Source organism: Phragmites australis, chromosome 2, assembly GCF_958298935.1.
Source record: "Phragmites australis chromosome 2, lpPhrAust1.1, whole genome shotgun sequence".
Lineage (NCBI taxonomy): Eukaryota > Viridiplantae > Streptophyta > Magnoliopsida > Poales > Poaceae > Phragmites > Phragmites australis.
In genome coordinates this window covers 2,768,857-2,782,631 of record NC_084922.1, presented here as the reverse complement: position 1 = coordinate 2,782,631, position 13,775 = coordinate 2,768,857, and the positions used below count along the sequence as shown (strand labels likewise).

The 13,775-nt window shown below is 39.8% G+C and overlaps 1 protein-coding gene and 1 long non-coding RNA gene across 2 annotated transcripts; both read right to left on the bottom strand.

Moving 5' to 3' along the window:
* Positions 1 to 3,176: 3,176 nt before the first annotated feature.
* LOC133893813 (probable U6 snRNA-associated Sm-like protein LSm4) lies at positions 3,177 to 12,778 on the bottom strand. The gene is made up of 7 exons (XM_062334814.1): positions 12,533 to 12,778; positions 12,392 to 12,433; positions 12,189 to 12,287; positions 11,871 to 11,948; positions 4,500 to 4,542; positions 3,600 to 3,752; positions 3,177 to 3,505 (listed from the first exon to the last, which is right to left on the bottom strand). Exons 1-7 carry the CDS (start codon positions 12,533 to 12,535, stop codon positions 3,483 to 3,485), a joined length of 441 nt encoding a protein of 146 aa, XP_062190798.1. The 5' UTR covers positions 12,536 to 12,778; the 3' UTR covers positions 3,177 to 3,482.
* LOC133893829 (uncharacterized) lies at positions 10,181 to 11,858 on the bottom strand. The gene is made up of 2 exons (XR_009904665.1): positions 10,591 to 11,858; positions 10,181 to 10,503 (listed from the first exon to the last, which is right to left on the bottom strand). It is a non-coding gene; the product is annotated as an uncharacterized LOC133893829 (long non-coding RNA).
* Positions 12,779 to 13,775: the final 997 nt, after the last annotated feature.

Sequence of the window (13,775 nt, the reverse complement as noted above, 5' to 3'; positions counted from 1 at the left end):
ACAACAAAGGTGTCACCAAATTCTACATTCCTGCTAGGAATATACCAGAAAGAGTGGTGGTACCAAAACAAAATGACGCGACTCCCAAATCAAAATAAAAGAGGGAGAAATACGTCACAAAGGATAAAGCTTCTTGTAAGCTACTGTGGAAACAGAGAAATCTCTCCTCTAAAATAGTAAATACAGACTAATGTCAAGTTGAACGACACCCAAGGCCTATGGATACTATGCATCTAGTGGATAATCAACATCTATATCCCAGCTTAAGTGTGCACACAAATATTGATGTTGAGACATCGGAACACCCCAATTCTATCGTAATGGGAAATCATGATGAGTCAGAAAAGATAGATAAAATTTTTATCAATTATATTGATTCTGAAGAATTATTTGACCAAAAAACTATAATTGTCAGCACTTCTACTCAAAGATTGTAAATGACATTTACAATGATGCAGATCCTAATACTATGGCAGAGTGTCGCAAGCGCTCGGACTGGACACAATAGAAGGATGCAATCCAGGTAGAATTACACTTGCTCTCCAAAAGAGAGGTATTCACATCAATAATACCTACTTTTCATAACATGTTCCCTATAAGATACAAGTGGGTTTTCGTCCACAAACAGAACAAAAATAACGAGGTGGTGAGATATAAAGCGAGGCTTGTAACACAAGGGTCCACGCAGAGACCCGATATTAATTTTAATAAGACTTATTCTCTAGTAATGAATGAAATCACGTTCTAATATCTAATTTTATTGGTAGCTTAAAATTATCTATCTATACAGTTGAGGGATATAGTGACCGTATACCTATATGAGTCACTTGATTCGGACATATATATGAAAGTCCTCGAAGGACTAGACATTTTGAATCCAAACGTAAACTGTAACATGTATTGTGTAAAGCTGAAAAAATCACTATATAGTAAAGTAGTCAGAAAGAATGTGGTACAATCAACTAAAAGAGTTCCTTCTACATAAAAGATACTCTGACAATAATGATTGTCCATGTGTTTTTATAAAGAAATCCTCAACATGATTTTACATTATCTCTGTATATGTTGATGATCTAAATATCATTAGAAATACAAAAGATATAGATGAAGCACACAATTATCTTAAGACGAAATCTGAAACGAAAGATTTGAGTAAAATTAAATCATGCTTAGGTATACAACTCGAGCATCTTTCTTTAGGTATTCTAGTACATCAAGTCATATATACCAGAAAATATTAGAAAAATTCAATATAAACAAATCATATCCATATAAGACTCTCATAGTTATTTGCTCTCTTGATATGGAGAAAGATCCATTTAGACCACGGGAGGAAGGAGGAGAGATACTGAGACCCGAGGTTCCATATCTCAGTACCATTGGAGCGCTTATATATCTTGCAAATTGCACCAGGTCTGATATCGCATTTGCAATGAACTTACTAGCTAGGCATAGCGCTGCTCCAACTAAACGCCATTAGACGGGAGTCAAGAATATCTTTCGATATCTCCAAACCACTATAGATCTTGGTGTTTTCTTTAAAAGAAATCAAAATATGAATATGATTGGATACACTAATGCTAGCTACTTATCAGATCCTCACAATACCAGATCACAGACAGGCTTCGTGTTCTTACACGATGAAATAGTCATTTAATCGAAGTCTTCAAAATAGACTCTAGTGGCTACATCCACAAATCATTTTGAAATAATTGCATTATATAAAGCATCACGTGAATACGTATAGCTTCGAAGAATGATAAACCACATACAATGATTATATGGTATTGGTTCCATTAACCACTAACCATTATTTATGAAGATAATTCTGCATGCATTGCTCAAATGCAAACATGTTACATAAAGAGCAATATAACTAAATATATTGCTCCTAAATTGTTCTATCCTCATGAATTATAAAATAATAGGGAGATAGAAATCTTACAAACTAAATCATATGATAATCTCACTGATTTATTCACTAAGTCTTTATCAGTTTTCGTATTTTAAAAATATGTTCATGGTATTAGTACATGACGATTTTGAAATTTGCAAGTATCATGTGGAGTCTCCTCTTGAATTTTAACTTGTTCATATATCATATTATACTCTTTTCCCTCTATGAATTTTACTTACAAAGTTTCTCATAAAATTTTTTTAATAAGACAATATCTATATAAGGACATATGTCATATCTCCTATTTTTCTTACTTGAGTTTTTAAAGAAGGTATAAAAAATATATCTATTATTCTCTAAACTCGTTTATGAGTTTTTCCTTTTAAAAGGTTCTCATATAAGCTTACAAATAGACAATAATTAATATATGTTATATCATTTTCTTCTTATTTTTCTGTTAGGTTTTAAAGAGTTTTAACAGTATATCATTACTACTCTCCTCATATTTTTCTCACAGGATTTTTAGATGAGCTTCCAAAATTATATGTATATGAACTCGATCAAGAAAAAGTGTTAGAAAACAAATGATCCACATCAAGCGTTATCAAGGCAACACTGAGCAGTTGCACATCGAGCAACTGCAAGACGGTTGTTCATGTCCATTTATCGATAAACATCCGGAAGGTGAATGAACACCTCTTGAGCATATATACACACACACATCCATGCAACATCAATAGTTTAAATATATTGTGTTTGTCTACCATTACATTGCAATCCACTCAATAATTTTCTGAATTGCAGTGCCTTCTCTCCTGTGTTAAATTTTACCCTGGATTATCCCTCAGATCCTGTTCACTTGATTTAATTAAGCTGACTTGTTGACCTCCCTAGTTATGTCATGTGTTCACTAAGTGTTCGGACCCAGAAGACCAGAATGTGTCGTCTTACATGTGCAATCCCGTGCTCTATTTTTTCGAGGGAAAATTATGTCACGCGTGAAAACAACTATAGTAAAAGAAATGTGCTCACATTTTGTGGCTAACTCGTAACAACGCAGGTATAACTCCAGACTAAGCCAGCTAATGTGGCAACTTCAAGCTTATGAAGTAGAGTGTTGCATAGGTGGGGCATATATATATATAACTCTACAACTACGGGCCACAAACATCAAGCTTTAGCTTCTCCAGAAGCCAAACCTGATCTTTGACACTAGAACGTTGCTGCATCAAAAAGAATTAAACTTCCTAAATCCACTATGTGAACAACGCACGCTGAATACACTTCGCAAACTCGCAGATACCTCAATACTCAGAAACATCAACTAGTCATTTAATCTGGATGCCCCTAAGCAAATGAACATATTGGCTGGTACCCTTAATGCTCATACTCCAGATATCAAGTAAACTGTTTTGATGAGCAGAGACAAGCAGGCTAGACAGCATCCCCAGTGTTCAGATCCCACGAACCATTTTGGTTTTTGCCACAAACAACCAACCAACCAATCCATTTTCACGTCCTAAGCAATCTATGCAACACAACTACACGCCTTAAAAAACGGCATCCTCCCATGTGAAGATCAGTTTCAGCCACGGCCACGGCCCCCACCTGCCAATAAGAAGTGCGCAGCAGATTGGTATCACTTGAAATCGGGGAAACAGAAAACATGTGTGATGTGTCAAGTTGTTGAGAAAATACATACCTTTGTTACCACCTTTACCACCAACTCCACCCCTTCCACGGCCACCACCACCTTTGCCTCCATCATCTTGGCCACGTCCAATGCCTCTGCCTCCAGGTTTAGCACCAATATCTCCTCTTCCTCTTCCACGGCCAACACCTGGCGGCTTCCTATCTGCATTTACAACAGCATGAATAATTCAGATCTGGATTGTTTACCAACATCTATCCAATGAATTAGTCACTCTGGAAGAACCATGATATCGCAACATTTATCAACTCATAGAATAATAGCTAACCAATAACAAATAAACTATTGTACATGTGCCTTCATGAAAGCAAAGAATGGAACATGATCACAACCATCCACATCAACACACTGCAAACTGTGACAAACATGCACTGTGACAGCATGTGTTTATGGATGAGATCCTTAGTATGAAATAGACAGCGCCAGCTGATTTGCTAAAAACAAAATTTGATCCATATTCCATAATATTGTCCTGGAAAGATATATGTATTCACCATGCTTAATTTTGAACCTGAGATCTATATATTATATGACATCAGCAACTTATACATGAAATGAGCAGTAAAATTCATACTTCTAACAAAATTAAGTCAGAAACCAGTATAGACTCAATATGAGCATAGGCCACATGAAAATAACATCACTAGACTTGTCATCTAAAATATCTCCAAAAAATTATACTTTACACTCACATACTATTATTGACAACTGGAGTCAAATTGCCTATTGGAGACTGCAAAAGGTCAAAGTTGACTGATATTATGAAATGGGGCAATCACAAGTTCACAACTAATAGCATATTATCCTAACTTTAAATGTTACACGGTTAATGAACAGAGCAAACATGTAAACATATATATGTGTTCAAAATATTGGTCAACCATTTCATACCTGATCGGCTCTTAGAAGTTTCTTCCTGAACCTTGTCAATCACCTGAAGGAGAAAAATGAAATCATTCAATTAAGATCACATGCTGGGATGACAGAATAATGCTAAGGCATACTAGAATCACATGGAAAGAAAAGGACTACAAATACAAAAATTTAAAATTCCCTCATGTACTGCAGATAAAACCGATAACCACTGAGCACATTCCACTGCTATTTTATGTTTGGAACTCTTGAATCAACCATGAAAGGTAAAAGAAAAACCAAAGGAAGCACGCAGGAGAAATCTAGCAAAAAAACATGATGTGACCGAACAAGGAAAGCTGGACAAAAACAAAATAGAGTTTATTCCGCGGATTCAATGGAATTGTAAAAACCCAAAATCCTATTCTGCAGATACTAAAGATTGCCATAGTTTTATTAATGAACATAGCTTCAAACCTTCAACACCATCATTCTAACAACAACAGACATCCAACAAGTAGTTTGACATTCCTTGATTCACCTCAGATCATCTGAGTATCTCAGAACTATTTTAGACATGTGCCAAATGCAATGCAACCACTTATTTCATCAGATCCAGTATGAGAAGTAGTAGGCCGGTATCATCCTTATTAATGCCTTGCTGTTACAGTTCTGGGGCGAAAAGAGCTTGTCACTCTTTGATTTCCCTCTTAGGTTACTGGTCATCAGTTAATTCTGAATTGACATTATCAAAAATCAAAATAATATAGGTCATACTTGAGGCTATCAAAGTCTGCATTAGCTTGGCCTAGGAGATGCATATACTTGTGCCTTACCGAGGTCTGTATTACTATGATATGTGCTTCCCCATAATATGAATAAATTATCCGCATTAGATGAAAAGTAGCTTCACATGCAGCAAGGTCCAAACAGAAGGACTATCACAAGTGGAAGTTTATTTGGTGTTATACTTATGTAACTTAGCAAGCCAATGATCTAAAACCAAATAAATTATAATGCATAACTAGCTCATTGGACTAATTCCATTTCATAATACTCAGAGTTAAAATATCAATGTTAAGACTAGAACTCATCGCATTGCCTACTATCACATCAAATGCTCCCTCTGTTCAGCTAAATACAAGTCATAGTTGGCTTCTCAGAGCAGGCGGCTCAGGCGCTTCACATGGGTCAGCAGCACGGTTGGTCCACCTGGCCTCCACAGCCTCAAGCTCCAGTGCAGCAGCATGCTCACCAGCCACAGCACATCCTTCATATTGATCAGTCTCACTCGTCAGGTGCCAACTCTCTGCTAGTCAGCTCTTCTTCGTCCAGCAATGGGATCAGTGGAAACATTGTGATTTCAGAGGCTTCTTCATACCGCCAGTGCCAGCCTGATCTTCAGCTGGTGGTTCCCGGACAAGCTGAGATCCTGCCTGAATGGATAGGCCCTATACTCTCCAATGCTTTGAGGAGCCTTCTTGGAAGGGCCTATCCAGCGGCTCAAGCTTCCTCTTGGTGGCTCAACATCCAAGCACCTCTGCCACACATCTTCTCCCAGCTGCAGTGTAACTTTGACAAGTCCCTGGCTCTTGATCAGCATAAGACGCAGTTGCTTCAGTCCTCCAGCAAGGTGATCATCAAGGAGATCAAACCTCGGCCTTCGTTGAACTCACAGGATAAGATGGAGGCTACTGGAGGTTCAAAGGTCCTTCTGGGCAAGGTAAGGACTGCAAGTATGACCTAAAAGCCCAGAAGGTGATCACAAACTCACAAAGACCTACAGCAGACGGGGCTCTCTGAAGGATAAGTCCCTAAAGGTGGTGGCTATTGACTCTTTGCACCTTCCAACGCCAGCTGTAAAGATGGGATCAACTAGGAGGAGCAAAAGGCTGGAGAACAAAGCCAAAGGTAAAAGAATTTATGTCACCTCCCCCCTTTCCAATAGGAAGAAATGCAACACTAGCTCCCCCAAGATGCCTGCCTTATCTGTGGTCAATGTTGATAACGTGTTTACCAACTCCTTATTTCTGGGTCCTGTTAAGTTTCCTAACTTAACTGAATTAGAAAAAGCTCATAACCCTTACCCAGGAATCTCGGTTGATACCTTGCAGCTCATAGTGGTGGACAGATGCAACACCCCTCCTGGGGAGATGGCGCAAGATAGGTTGCTGAGGCCAAGGGAACTCCGGATTCGAGCTTATAAGTGGGAGGCCTCATGCGTCAGGATATCTAGATACAATGATAGCTAATATTTTGTGACTACTTGGGGTGTCTGTTCCCCCTTTTGGTTGTAGTACCTAACAGTTTTTGCTTCTCACCTTGGTGGCGGTGGTACTTAGTTCTAACCGCACTCGGCTGCTTAGTGTGCTTGGTCTGGTGGATTGGACAATGGTTTGCTGGCCCTTCTGGAACAGTGATGGCACTCATGTCAACTGCATCTTGCTGGTTTGGTTTATTCTCGTTGTGGCTGTTGTGTGCTTCTATTGTGATGAGCTGATTGATATCATTCTCATGGAGATGTTTTTTTGGTCCGCGGGAAAGTTAGTTCTTTGGGTCTGGTGCAGTAGACTTCGTGCAAGAAGCTCTTCTTCCCTTTGGCTACCCTTATCCCTTGATTGGAGGCAGCGTTTCACCCTTCCTATTTCCCCCAGTTCCGTCTGATTCATCACTCTACCTCTCATTTATGTGAAAAAATTGAGCATCATATTGACTTGGTGCATCCTAACTCCAACCATTACTGTTCTCAGTCCGACAATAGGGCTGGTCCCTCGTGCTTGGTCTTGCTCTATGAGCTAAGGCTTCCTTCCTCCTTATGGATCTATGCTACCAATGAGTACGTGTTATAGAAGTTGGAACATCCTCAATTGGAATGTCAAAGGTCTGAATCATGAAGACAAGTGGCCAGCGGTAAGAAACAAAATTGAAGAGAGCTCCTATGCTATTTTCTGCCTTCAAGAAACTAAAAAAGAGGTTATTGATAGTTCCTTCATGAGGAAAATTGCTCCCAAACGTTTTAATAAGTTTGCTTTCGTGACCTCTTTGGGGGCCTATAGGGGGATTCTTGTTGGCTGGATTGGAGCTCTTTTTGCAAGGATGGTCACGTTTTCGGAGAGCTTTGCACTCACCATATCCTTCACAGCTGCGCACAATGCGGACAACTGGTCACTCACGTCTGTTTATGGCCCTTGTCATGGGGAAGAAAGGGATGACTTTGTACAATGGATGTTTAATTTGGATATGACGAGCATAGAGAACTGGAAGATCATGGGGGTCTTGAATTTCTACCGTAGCTCCCATGATAGGAATAGGCCGGGTGGGAACATCAATGATATGCTTATCTTCAATGAAGTCATCAGCAAGTCATGACTGGTGGAGGTGCCCCTCAAAGGCAGAAATTACACCTGAATCAACATACAAGAGAACTCCTTGTTGGAACAACTTGATTGGTGTTTCACCACAGTTAATTGGACCATCACATATCCTAACTCTCTGCTTATCCCTTAGGCTAGACCCACTTCGGATTACATTCCCTGCTATGTTCAGATTGGCACCAACATTCCAAAGGCAATGATTTTCAGGTTTGAGAATTTTTGGGTGGATCAATCCAACTTCATGGAGCTAGTGCATAACTCCTGGAGTGCACCAGCTAAGGCTAGCAATGTGGCACAGAAATTGACTGTCAAATTCAAAAGGCTCAGAGGTGTTCTTAAGAAATGGGCCAAATCTCTCTCCAAGTTGAATAACATTAATAAAGGAATGTAATTTGGTCCTAGAGATCATGGATAAACTTGAAGAGCAAAGACCTTTATTCATTCAGCAGTTCAATTTCATAATCATCCTCCAAACTCACTTAAACCTTGAAGGCTCAAAATGAGTATTGAAGGAAGAGATTCATCATCGGGTGGGTTTGTCTGGGAGATGAAAACACAAACTTTTTTCATGCGGCAGCCACTGAAAGATATAGGATCAACACAATTACTAGTCTAGAAGATTGTGAAGGCAGACTAGTGACGAGCCATGAGGAAAAGGCTACTATTATCTGGGGACTGGGATATTTACTGAGGAAGGATGGGTCACTCAGACAACCTAGCTATGCTTTTTGATCTTGATAGCCTTGTTCAGCCAAGGGAGGATCTTGACAGGTTGTCAGAGCCTTTCTGTATAGAGGAAATTGATAGGATTGTTAAAGCCATGCCCTCAAATAAAGCCCCAGGACCTGATGGCTTCAATGGATGTTCTGTTAAAAGATGCTGGAACATCATCAAAGAAGATTTTTATCAGCTTTTCAATGACTTCTGTTTGGGTAGACTGAACCTACAGTCCATCAATAGCTCCTTTATCACTTTGGTCCCGAAGGTCAATAACCCGATCAAGATTAATGACTACTGTCCAATTTCTCTCTTGAATGTGGCCCTCAAATTGCTAACAGAAGTGTTAGCTAACAGACTGCAGACAGTGACCCTAAAGCTTGTTCATGCAAATCAATATGGATTCATTAAAGGGAAAACAATTTAGGACTGCTTAGGTTGGGCTTATGAGTACTTACACCAATGTCACAGCTCCAAGAGAGTAATCATCATTTTAAAGCTGGATTTTGAACAAGCTTTTAACATAGTTGAACACCAAGCTATCCTTATGATGCCGAAATAGATGGGGTTTGATGATAAATGAACTAGTTGGGTCCAAAGCATCCTTGAATCTGGGTCTTCGGTAGTCCTCAATGGAGCCCTAGGGAAACTATTTCATTGTAAAAGAGGGATCAGACAAGGAGACCCTCTATCGCCCCTCTTATTTGTCTTAGCTGCAAACCTCCTTCAATGCATCATAAACAAGGATCGACAAAAGGGTTTGTTTACACCACCTATCAATCTTACCCATACAGAGGATTTCCCTATTGTGCAGTATGTTGATGACCCCATTATAATCATGAAGGCCTCCCAAAGAGAACTCTTATGTCTCAAAGCCATCCTGTTTGGTTCCAATCAATGTGAGCCCTAAAAATTACTCCAAGTCTTGTTTGGTTCCAATCAATGTGAGCCCTGAAAAAGTTTCCCAACTTGTCGGGGTCATTGGCTGTAAGGCGGGTTCCCTTCACCTATCTTAGTTTGCCTTTGGGTACCACTAGACCTAGAGTTGAGGAGAGGACCTCTCTCCTCTTATGAATAAGATGGAAAGAAGGCTAACTGCCACATCCTCCCTGCTTAGGATGGCAGGTCGTTTGACACTTGTTAACTCAATCCTTTCTCCCCTTCCAACCTACACTATGTGCACCTTAAAGCTTCCTAAGAAGGTTATTGAGATGATTGATAGGGCTAGAAAGCACTGCCTCTGGAGAGGGAATGATCTCTCACTAAAAGGTAAGTGCTTGGTGGACTGGAAGCAGGTTTGTACCCCCAAGAAGAAAAGTGGTCAGGGTGTTATCAATTTATACATGCAGAATGAGGCCCTTCTGGTAAAACACCTTGTTAAATTCTACAATAAGGCAAACATTCCCTGGGTCAATCTCATTTGGAATACTCATTACGTCGAAGGTCGTATCCCGCATGTCATAATGGCAAAAGGGTCATTCTGGTGGAGAGACATCATGGATTTCAGTTATCATTTTAGGGGTATTGCTTTTGGGGCGTCAGGAAATGGATCCACTATTCTCCTTTGGCATGATGTGTGGAATGGTATCTACTTGAAGAATCAGTTGGCAACGCTCTACATGTTTGCAATCAATCAAAATATCTCCATAGCCCAGTTCTTAGCTGGAAATGATATTACCAGTCACTTCCATACACCTCTCTCCGGCCAAGCGCAGCAGGAATTACAAGAGTTGCAAGTCCATCTGAATAGAATTCGATAGAAGAACTCTGAGAATGATAGCTGAATCTTCTGCTGGGGTTCTCAAGCCTATTCGACTAAGAAGTTCTATGATCTGCCTTTTAAAAACTTGGTCCCGCCAACCCTTTTTCTTTGGATTTGGAACTCCAAGTATTCTGCAAAAATAAAAGTCTTCACCTGGCTGCTCTTCAAGGATCGTCTCAACTCTAGAAACCTGCTCAAAAGGAAAAATTACAGAATTGAACGAAACAACTATAATTGTGTGCTTTGCAGTCAGGCTATTGAGGAAACAACATTCCACCTGTTCTAAGAGAGCAATTTCAGCAGAAGATGTTGGACAGCAATTGGTCTTGCTTGGCATCAAGAGCTGAATTTCTTTCACATGATCCAGGATGCCAGAAGCAATTTCCAGCATAAGTTCTTCATGGAAGTGTTTTCTATCACTGCATGGGAGATCTGGAAACAGCGGAATGCCATGATCTTTAATAGGTCCTCGGCAAACTTCCTCAGATGGAAGGAATCCTTCAAGGATACAGCTTTTACCCAATCGCACTGAATGAACCCTACTCTTAAGTTTATGGTCTTAGACTGGCTACAGATCTTTGTATAGCGTTCCCTCTTGTCCTTTTCTTCTTTCTTCTTTTTTTCTTGCTTTTCCTTTTTTCCCTTTTTGCGTTGTTTATTTGGTTGTGTTGCTTGTTGGTTAATAAAAGCTTGCAGTGAGGGCTTCCCTCACTGTTTTCCATTAAAAAAAATAGTTGGCTTCTCATGGTCTCCAAGATGCTGGTTTGATAACTAATCTCTATCATAATATAGTAAAACTAGAAAATAGCTTTATGGAAGTGCAAGGCACTTGGTGCAAAAATTACTCTCATGTAGTGAATACAAATACTTCTATATACATATTGATAGTCAAATAAAAAATTGACACTCAAATACCTAAATGACTTTATTTAGGTACAAGGAAGTGCATTTTAGGAGATTTATCAACTAGTACTTAAACAGAGCACATTTTGGCCTTATTTGTCAAGGGATTTGAGATGCAAATTGCTAGCTTCCTTTATGACCTAGGTATTAAATGCCGCTTGACTTGCTGATACTACCATTCAGATAATCAATCTTCAGCTTGTCAAGGCTTTAGAATTTCACTTGAATAACCTCCACAATGACTACAAAAGATCAAATACTTCATGCGATCGTGTCTTTATTAATACAGTAGGGAATTCTTATGCTGAAAACTAAGTCTATTCAATCAAATTCCTAAGCAATAAAGAAAACAAAACAAAGAACTAAAAGAACAGATACTGATGAAAATTTCAAGCGATACAAAAATGATCCCTGGAGGGAAATAGCTGAGAACTAAGTCTATTCAATCAAACTCCTAAGCAATAAAGAAAACAAAACAAAGAACTAAAAGAAAAGATACTGATGAAATTTTCAAGCAATACAAAAATGATCCCTGGAGGGAAATACAGATCCTAATGAGTAATGACACAAAATGAAAAGCACAACACAAGAATCTAAACAACCAAGCAAAATGAAACAGAGACTAACTAGACTCATTATGCCAGAAACCCATACCTCATCAGGAACTCGAAGATACTTGATGGTGTTCCCGCGGATGTAACACTCTGGCATCCTCCAAAACTTGTCACCGTCCTGCAATCCCAACCATCATACACCATGAGAAGGGAATTGACAAACTAATAGGACAGATCAATCGGAAACCCAGAGAACTTTACAAAGCTTGTTTGTTCACATTACAATTGCAATTCCGTGAATTCTTTCTTCAGAAAAGAGCGCAGGTACACTAGTTTCCCCAAAGTCAAACAACACACTTAACTAATAGTGCTCACTAAAACCTATCACAACATAAATACGGTAGGCGCGGGATTTCACCTTCGAGGTGCAAATAACCTCCCTGAGGTGGATGTTCATCCATGTATCACAATTAACCAGATGCCCGTTGTACGTTTCTCCATTCTTCAGCTCCACGAGCTGAGATCACAAAAGTTTCGCCGATTAGAACCAACAAGAACCCAGACCAAGAATCGCACAACAAAAACAACAACGAAAGGCGAAGCCAACCACCGAGATCTTACCATGGGATGCCCCTGGGCGGTCTTGAGGAGAGAGAGGGGAAGCTGCGCAAGGACAAAAAGTTCGAATCAGACACGGCCACCAACATCTCATATTTGGGGATCGAGAGGGGAGAGGAGGGGAGGGCAGGGGGAGAGAAGCACCATCTTGCCCAAGATCCGGGTATCAAAAAGGCCGGAATCGGGGGACTGAGGCCTTGGGGGGTGGGGGGAGGGGCTAGATCGCCGTCGCGGGGGTGGAAGGCCGCACGGGCGGCGGCGAACGGAGATTCCGGGCGTAAAACCCTAGCCTTTGGTGAGAAGCGAGAGGAAGCGGAGGAGGTGGCGAGCCGCGGAGCCCTAGTACGAGCAGAGGAGAGAGAAAACCGCCGTACCAAACTGGTTTAGCTAACATTCGCTATTTATTCGTTAAATAAATTAAATTAAATGGTCCTCTCTATAAACTCTTTCTTGAAAATCTGGACATTTTTTTCGATTACGAGATCAGGATTCAGGACAAAGTTCTTTTTCCATTGGTAAATCAGGATGAGTTTTTTCTTATAATTTGGTGTAAACCGAGTGAGTTCATGTGCCCTTGGAATGATCTCGGGGTTACAAATTAAAGTTCACGAGAGAGAAAGCGATCCGGGAACTTCCCGGCTCCAGAAACGCCCACTGCAATATAAGTAATCTAGCCACCCGATTGCGAGAGATTTACAAGCGCTTCCTAATACATATGAATGAAGTTGCTTTGAAAGACTTTGTAAATGGTAGTCTAAATAAAAGTATAACTTGGCCATATAATTGGAAGAAGGACGAAATGTTGCTCTATTAGCATTTCTCCACTGCACAATCGATGTACTCCATCAGTCATGCCTCGGAACCCAACGACCTCCATGTATCAAACTTTTAGTAATTAGATAAAGGAAAATGGATACTCTGACTTTGCTAAAGTCACGGAGTAACAGTACTGCGATAATACCGTTGAATTAAAAAAGAATAATCAAGTTTAAGCGATACAGTAATTTGCAGTAATGTTATAATCCTGATCTACAGTAAGTGTCTCACGTTACTCTACGGCTAGTTTTCTAGCTGCAGACTGTAGCTCATCTCACATATTACTGTCCATGTTACTGTTTTTTGTGACTTTGCTTCAACAAGTCAGATGATCCATTTCCTTAGACAAACATCTCCATTGATATACAACAATTGATCAACATCTCCAGAAGAATTGGTAGTTCTCAGTTATCTGTGATTTTGTTTATATCTTAGTCACATTTTAACTGTAAAAACTATCCCTATAACTTTAAAATCATATATAGGGACAGTAAAGAGTAACAAGATTTTATTTTACAGGGATGATTTTTTACGAGATATATGCAAAATTTCAATCACCTGATGAGGAGAC